This window comes from Vigna radiata, chromosome 10 (assembly GCF_000741045.1).
Source record: "Vigna radiata var. radiata cultivar VC1973A chromosome 10, Vradiata_ver6, whole genome shotgun sequence".
Classification (NCBI taxonomy): Eukaryota; Viridiplantae; Streptophyta; class Magnoliopsida; order Fabales; family Fabaceae; genus Vigna; species Vigna radiata.
The window spans coordinates 9,202,070-9,210,907 of record NC_028360.1 but is presented as its reverse complement, the minus strand read 5'-3'; the positions used below and the strand labels follow the sequence as shown (position 1 = coordinate 9,210,907).

Below are 8,838 nucleotides of genomic sequence, written 5' to 3'. Positions count from 1 at the left end.
AAATTTTAAGTCAAGTTTAATTTCATAAAATCAAAAACTGAATTATAAGAATTTTTACAGAATTTTGAAAAGTTGAAAGGATTTGACAGATTACAGTGTGAAAATGAAACAGTGTAGAGACCAAGTTTTCAGCGCAAAGTTCCCAGTGGTCTTTTGTAAGTATAAAACATGGAGACTATAAGGAAAGCTATCAAGTTGAGAAGACTTAGCAGTGCCAATAGCCAATAGAAATAATCTATGTGACCAAAGTTTAGGTTGTCAGGTATCCATCCTGGACTTCCATTCTTAGTACTAATCTTTGTCACAATTGTCACAAGTAGAGAGCTCAAATACTGTCCAAAAGCCACTGTGAGGAGTGAGAGAGCAGAACAAAAACTTCTCATGGCATCAGGGGCTTGCTCATAGAAGAACTCCAATTGACCAATGAAATAGAACACTTCTGCACAACCTATCACAAAATATTGAGGAACCTGCCAAAATATTGTCATTGGTATCTCCTCAAGTTCATAGTAGTTGTGCCTTCTCACCATTTTAAGCCTTATGAGCTCCAATATGGCTGCAGCTACCATAGAAAATATGGATATGAAGAGCCCAACTCCCATTCTCTGGAGCTGAGTTAGGCCATTTTGGTGCCCAGTCAACTTTCTTGCAACTGGCACAATGATCCTGTCATACACTGGGACCCAAAATATCACACTCAGGGTGTCAAAGATAGAAAGGGAAGCTGGTGGGATTTTGAAACCGGAATTTCCAACATGAGTATTCATGGTTTGCCCTTGCAACACAAATAAGGTGCTCATCTGACCATACACTGTGGAAAATATGATGCCAGTTGCCCATACAGGAAGTAATCTCAAAATGGATTTTAGTTCTTCCACTTGAGTTACTGTGCAAAGTCTCCAAGGGTTTGCTGATGCTCCCACTTTATCTGATTCTCCTATCACTGCTGCTTTGTCCAAACACCTATTACACAATAAGAAAAGTGTATCAAATCATATCTACGTTTTTCTCCAATCAGAATTTAAAGTTAATCTATAAAACAACAGAGATCACTGAAGTGTGAAACCACACCAGAAACACTCAAGATATAGTGTCTAGGTTCTATCTAATGTCTAATTGATTCAAGGAAACACTTGTGACAACCTTGTATATATTGCAAGGATAATGTTTTCAACTTCTTAGGGAACAATTGCAAAACTAGCTGATCATAAGATTGTCATATTGTATTATGATTTCAAGTTAAATGCAATGAATTTGGATTAAAGTTTTGCCTTGTATACCATATAATGCAAGTGTGACATCAACATTGCTTCTGATTCTGAGTAAGCAAAAAAGAATTACTTGGTCGTCTAGAAATTTGCTGTCATTGCTTAATTTACCTTAACTCATTTGTGTGATCAAGCTTTCGGCTTCCTTTTATAACAGATTCACCTTCATTAATCTCATATAGAAGAGACTTGTCAGAAGGTACTTCAACACGGTGCTTTCTTATGGATGCTGTTACCACCTGACAGATTCTGGTGAGGGCACTGCCTCCAGCCTTCTGATTCCTGTACAATCTAGTGCCTGAAAAGAAACTCACCACAGCAATTGCCATGGTTACAGCAGGAATGCCAAAGCCCCATCCCCACCCTACATTGTCTTGTATCCAGACTAACAGAGAAGAAGCAATAAGAGCACCGATGTTGATTGAGAAATAGAACCAATTGAAGAAAGAACTCTTGTGTTCCTTCTCAACCGGGTCAGTGTCATCAAACTGATCTGCTCCATAAGATGAGACACAAGGCTTAATCCCTCCAGTGCCAAGAGCAATAAGGTAAAGAGCTAGGAAGCAGATTGCACTATCTAGAGTAGTAGCATGACACTCTTCGGCTCCATGACATGTTGGTTTCATGCCAGGAACTGATGCAGACAATGTCAAGAGTGTCATTCCCTATTGCAAATCAACAAGATTACCTTTTATTAGATGTTGTTTCACAGACTAGAACACACATTCTCAAAAATCTTAGATCAGTTTAAAAAATTATTTGAAGTTTTTATGCAGTGTCAAGTTTGGAAAAAACTATTACATGATTTAGAACCATCATTGTTTCCACCAATTTCTACCAAATACGTAATCAAAATTTTCAATTTACAAGATACAATCAATAGAATCATATGAAAACTGGTCTAGATCAAGATATTCCTGGACCATGTAATAAATTTTCCCAGTAAAGACAGGTTGAAGTGACCACACTCACAATAGCATATATGATTGAGAAAACTGCAATTGTCCAATATCTTCCGAGGTAGGAATCAGCCAAGAATGCTCCAATCAATGGTGTGATATAGCATGTTCCACTCCAATTAGAGACATTCTTAGAAGCAGTAGCACTGTGCTGATTTAGCCGATTCTTAAAATAAAGCACCAGGTTTGTGCTCATCCCATAATAAGCCAATCTCTCACAACATTCATTTCCTGTGAATAGAAGCTTAAAACGATAAATATTTCACACACAACATAATTCATACACATGTCATTCCACCTAGGACTTAAACAAACACACAAAAGTAACCTAAGATAAAGGGGCAGGCTCTCCAGGTTCCAGTTTCCTTTTTATTAGCTGGATTTCCACGGTAATCCACTGTTCCATCTTTGGTGTATATATCATCCTCTGCCATTGTGGTTCAACACTCGTCCACACTATTCGCTTGCAATTGCAACCAACCAAACAGCACAGAAATTGACAAACTGAAACAGCAACAACAGAGAATAACAAATTACAAACAAAGGCCAAAATTGAACTCAAATTAAACAAAAAGACACTTTTTTTGAGAATTCTCATTTATAACTGCGCTTCAACACTTTGCTGGTCTTTCCCTCAAGAACAAAAGGTTCCAGAAACCAGCTTTTGACTCTGATGTTCGGTTATATTCAGTCACTTAAAATATAGAGCACTCTATTCAAGAATAACAGAAAGTTTCAAGATTCCAATTACATGAATCCATAAATCAGTAGAAGTCAAAAGAAAAGAACAGCGAAAACAAAAAAGACTTTAAATTTGACTGCAAACCGCTGATAAAATCTCATATGATAAACCCCAGATCAGAATTCAAAAGCACGGAATCAAAGAAGCGCATCTCCAACCTTAAAAGTTGACAACTTTATCAGGCATCATCCATCATTGGGCAAACCATACTGAATAACAATGTTTATATATATAGACACATTTCAAGTAGTAAAGAGGGCACCTACTTCTTAGTCTAGCTGCCCGGCCATGAACTTGCAGAGAACAAATATAGGGTACACACCCTGTTACACGACTTTTTCTTTTACCGTAAGTAAAAATTTATTAAAAATCATATAAAAATAAATAAAAAAAATATGAGATTTACACAATTTATAATATTTAACATATGTTGATTAGTTTCTAAGAGTATTGCTATTATTCCTCATCAGTTACACGTCACAGAGTAATCTGCCGGAGACTGTTGACTTGTCTGACGTATGATGTGATTAAAGAAAGATTCACTAAAAAAATCTTCAAAATGTGATTTTGGGATTTACCCTCTTTCAGTTACAAGATACATAGCTCTCTGCAGAGAAAAATTAGGCAAAGTAGGACCTGAAATTCGTCATTTCTGCTAGCTTGACTTTTCATTGCTCAGTCAAAAATAACAGTTCTACAGCTAATAATATCTTAGATCTTTTGTGTAAAACTGAAAGCAAATAAATGCTTTTTTGATGAAAAAAAAAAAGGAAATTTGTTTCTATTTTGACTACAGAAGCAACATGTGGATGAGTATCCGTGGGAACAGACAGCAGCGGCGTTAGAAGCCAAAGCAAAACTCCCATTATTCTTTTTATTATTATGAAGATGTTTGCTTCTCAAAAGAAAAAATGGGTTGCAATTTGAGAAAGAAAAAAAGTTTCTTTTGGATAAGCATTCCCATTACTGTTTATAAAAAGTTATCTTTTTTAAAAGAAAAATACTCATGATAGTGTGTAGTAAAGGAGCTTCTTTTAGATAAGTGTTCCCTTAATAATTACTCTAAAATATAAATCATTAAGATTCAAATTCTCATATACATCATTAACAAACTTAACAAACAAGTAGTTAACAATTATGGAAACTAATGTTCTGAGACAATAGGAATATAAAAGTAAAACATAAACGTATGATTTGAAAAAGTAGAAATTGCACGAGTACTTATGTTTCCTATCGGAATTTATGTATTTAATAAAAAAGATAATCACATATTTTCTAGCTTTTTCATTAAACATTTTCATATTTTATCCTATTAATAAAAGATTCATTTTTTTTATATTTGTAAATTTAATATCTCTTTTGATTCTTGACTTGCATCTATAGTAATTATTCAATATTTTCCTTTAACTCTTTTTATTCAATATGCTCTCAATATTTCTTTAAATAAATCAATGTGATTTTGTAGATTGGTACTAAGAAAAAAGGTATGAAGTCTATATTTTTAATAGACTAATGTCTTTTTCCTTATTTTGCATAAAAATACCATATTAATTAAATTTAAATAATAATTACAAAAATTAAAAATTAAATCAGTAATAAATATGAATATTATTATATTTATAAACAAAACTTGAATTGTGTTATTATTACTTGTTAAAGATATTATAAAAATTAATTTTTCAGTAAAATTAAAATTCTCTTATACAAATATAAGAAAAAAGTTTAGAAGATATTATTTTAATATAAAAATCAATAAATAATTATAAAATGTATAATTGTATTTATTTATTATATTGTATATAGTATATAATATTTATATCACTATAATTAGTATTAATGTGAACATGGTTGGTAGTTTCAACTTTGATTTCAATTTGAAAACGACACGGCAATATGTAACAAGAAAACAATGTGTACAAGACTCAAACTTCAAAGAAAGCTGTGACCATGCTTGTAGAAAGAAGATTCTGAATATTCTTTGTTAACATGAAATTGAATAACTCCTAATTCATTTTAAACTCTTATTGGGTTTAACTCAAATAGTGATAAAGAGTTAATCACTTATTTTAATACTAGTTCACTTTAATAAGTTACAACTAGTTTCATCACTCTTAGTTTTTTAACAGACTAAGTGGTAAAAATCGTTTAACTCTCTCTGAGTTAAACGAACCAAATACTTTAAATCACTTATGTGTTTTTAGAATAAGTATAGGTGACAAACTTTTCTCAAGAGGAAATGATCCAAACAATATAGATTTGAGCAAAGAAGTATTCTCAAAGCTAGAAGATACAATATAAAAAAAGAGAATTTTGGTAGGACAAGAATATGCTCAATTATTTTTCTTCTCTTCTTCATGCAGTTTTCTATTTATAGAGAACTACAAAAAGATCTGTTAGACTGGAGCATTGACTTTTGATAGAGTTGTTATAGTTTTTTGTATAATGTTAGATACTATTTTGCTTTACAGAGAAAATTGTGTTACTGTACAGATTGGTCAGACAGAAAACAATAAAGAAACATTCTTAGAATGTCTTTGTATCTCTTAACGTCTTTCTAAATCATAGAACTTTGAATAAAACATTTGATATATACAAATAAACATAAACGCACAAGATAAAAAAAACTATTCGTACATCAAATTTAAACTGTTAAACGATTTATTATGGTATTTAGAATAGTCTAGTTATGTGACGTTTAACAAATTATCCTAAATTATTTTTGGATAAATACTATTTTAATATATGATATTATTAAATTTAAAAATAAAAAATTCTTAAACAATTTTCTCTTAACATCTTTATTATATTTGTAGTTAATTAAGGCAACTTCTTATTAATTTCATTTCTCTTATATATTAACTTAATCAATTTACATATATTATTAATTTATAATATAATATAAATATTTAAAAAATCGGAGACAATCGCTATTATGCCTAATATAAATAGAGAGAGATTATAACCAAATTTGAAAATTTATATTAAACGAAATACGTAAGAATAAAGAGATAATAAACTCATTATTTTATATATTATAAAATAATGAGTTTATTATCTCTTTATTCTTACCTATTTCGTTTTGAGGCTAAAAGTTTTTTATTTTAAGTATATTGAAATAATATCATTAAGATTAATAATCATATTATTTGTTTAAAAATCTAAATTCGTATTTTTAAAAACTTTTTAGAAGAATAAAAAAAATACATTTAAATTGTGTTTACATGAAACTATTAAACTGAAAGTACTTACTTACCATGAATGTTTATTTGCATGTACATCATCATGTGTTTTTCCTAAAATAATTTAAATTTATAAAAACTAAATTTATATTTTAAAGAATAAAATGTAGTTATTTATAAAGGTAAAAAAACAAAACTTAAGCATACAATTAATCAAAATCCTAGGAAAATCAGAACCACCCTAAACCCATACCTCATCTTATCCCCACTTTTGTATTTGAAGAATGATTGTTGGTTTGTAATGTTATGCAGTTTTGTCCATTGTAATCCTTTCCAAATTATGGAATTTGTTTTTATTCCAAAAATAATATTTTAATTTTAATTTGATTAAAGTTTGGGACTTCCTTTTTATTTTTAGAAATTATATTTTATTCTTTTCATAAATACAATGTATTATAGTTTAACTTATCTAAATATGGAAAAATATTTATAATAAAAACAAGCAATTTGATGAAAGAATTTCGTTTATTTCTTAGCAAACACACTTAGAAGTAATATAGTTTATAAATCAAGTCCCCGTGACATAAATTTACACTAGTTTGAATAATTTATCTATTCAATGACTAACTCAACGACTTTGAATCAAGATTATGATGCATAAATTAACTATTATCCTAATATTAGAACCACAGTTAAACGAAATATTTTTTTTTTCTGAAAGAGTTATAACGTAAAAATATATTCAAATAAAATAAAAAACATTAGAGTTTGATTTGATAATCTTAATTGGCCAATTTTAACATATTTAAAGTAATTTTTATCATTACATTTTCGCATTGGTAGATTATTTATACTCTAAAAATTTAATTTATTAATTTTTTTCACACAAGATTTCTACAAAGAAAAAGTGTTATAAGAATGACCATGTTATAAAAGATTAAGTCCATAACTTTCAAAATATTTTTCACTGGTTCAAAATAACATTTTTCACGTCGATTATCATAACTTAATAACACCATTGTGTAATTAATGTAATCAAAGGTGATATAAATATGTAAAATTTACGTTAGAAACTACATAAAATGTAGAGTTCTTTTATTTTAACATCATCCAAAAACCTATATACAAATTAAAAATTCTAACAAGATAACACTTCTAGTTTAACTAGAAAATAACGTTTTAAGGGTGATAGTTGTTTAAAAATAGTAACTCAATTATTTTAATATTAAATGATCTTAATATAAGTAGATTTATTATGAATGAATTTCATAATTTTAAAATGGTTTAATAGCCAATTTAGTCTCCACTTTGGTTGAAAAATCTCAATTTAGTCCCTCGTTATAAAAGTGTTTTACATTAGTCCTAACTTTTAAAATAGTGGGTCAGATTGGTCCATTTCGTTAAATATAAGTTAACGAAATTAATGGATGATGATGTGACACAGCTTAAAGCTGATGTGTTAGATTGGTCCCTCGTTAGCTATAAGTTGTGTTACATCATCATCTATTAATTTCGTTAACCTATATTTAACCGAAGGGACCAATCTGACCCGCTATTTTAAAAGTTAGGACTAATTTAAAACACTTTTATAACGAGGGACTAAATTGAGATTTTTCAACCAAAGTGAGGACTAAATTGGCTATTAAACCTTTTAAAATACATAATCTATTTAGAAACTATTTTTTTAGTTGACATCTTTTTAGGAGTTCTCATCATATGTTCATTTGATAGTGGGATTGTTCCTAACGCGGTGAGTTTTTTAGTTTGGATCAATAAGTTTCTCAAATAAAGTAAGTTTGTTTTCCTTGTTGAGATTGGTATCGCGTAGCAGAACGTTTAAAGAACGTGTAAACTAACAATAACCAAGAGGGGATGTGTGAATTGGTTCTTTTAAAATTTTGGTTTTCTTTTAAGACTTTCGTCAAACAGTTTATAATCAAGAGATATAGAGATCAAGAACAATGCACAAAGATCAAGAATAATGCACAAAGAATTTTTATAATGGTTCGAATCAAAAGCTTTTATGTCCAGTTGTTAACCACTATAACTTAAAGATAATCGATTAATTTCAAGCTAAATTTGTACATTGGAGTGAACATGACCTTGATAATTGATTATCACCCTTGGTAATCAATTATTATACGTTAATCCTCGAAAAACGCTATTTTAATTATTTTTTAACACTTAAGACATGTTTAAGATTTATAAACCATTTTAAAGCTCTTAAAATTTATCAGGATACAATAGAGTTTTCTTTTCCTTTTGAAAATTTAACATGCAAAACAAAAACAATAGAGTTCATAATCTCATTTGAGTCATTTGAGGTTAGAGACAAATTATTTTACAATAGAAATATAAGTGTAAGACCTAGATGAAATAAAAATATCTTTTATTTTTATTTTATATATATATTTTTAAAGGAGATAATCCAATATGTTAACAATTTTACCATGAAATTTATTCATTTTGTAAAAATATACAAATTCAATATTTTCTAAAACAAAAAACAAGTAATATGTTTTCAAATTTAATTTAATGATACAATAAAAAAGTAATAACAAATAGTAACGTATACGGTAATTATGGGATATGAGAAAAGTAATCGAGTTCTTTTAAAACTTTCAAATTATATATATATATATATATATATATATATATATATATATATATATATATATACATGTATATAT

General features: G+C 28.9%; 1 protein-coding gene across 3 annotated transcripts; it reads right to left on the bottom strand.

Moving 5' to 3' along the window:
• Window positions 1–3,358, bottom strand: LOC106776086 (protein NRT1/ PTR FAMILY 8.2). Of its 3 annotated transcripts, none has more exons than XM_014663409.2 (5): window positions 3,236–3,358; window positions 2,556–2,731; window positions 2,241–2,458; window positions 1,380–1,933; window positions 1–963 (listed from the first exon to the last, which is right to left on the bottom strand). In XM_014663409.2, exons 2-5 carry the CDS (start codon window positions 2,659–2,661, stop codon window positions 129–131), a joined length of 1,713 nt encoding a protein of 570 aa, XP_014518895.1. In that variant the 5' UTR covers window positions 2,662–2,731; window positions 3,236–3,358; the 3' UTR covers window positions 1–128. The 3 variants fall into 3 exon arrangements, with proteins under 3 accessions (XP_014518895.1, XP_014518893.1, XP_014518894.1); XM_014663407.2 differs by having other exon boundaries at window positions 3,128–3,242; XM_014663408.2 differs by lacking the exon at window positions 3,236–3,358 and adding an exon at window positions 3,054–3,116.
• Between the last annotated feature and the right edge of the window lie 5,480 nt (window positions 3,359–8,838).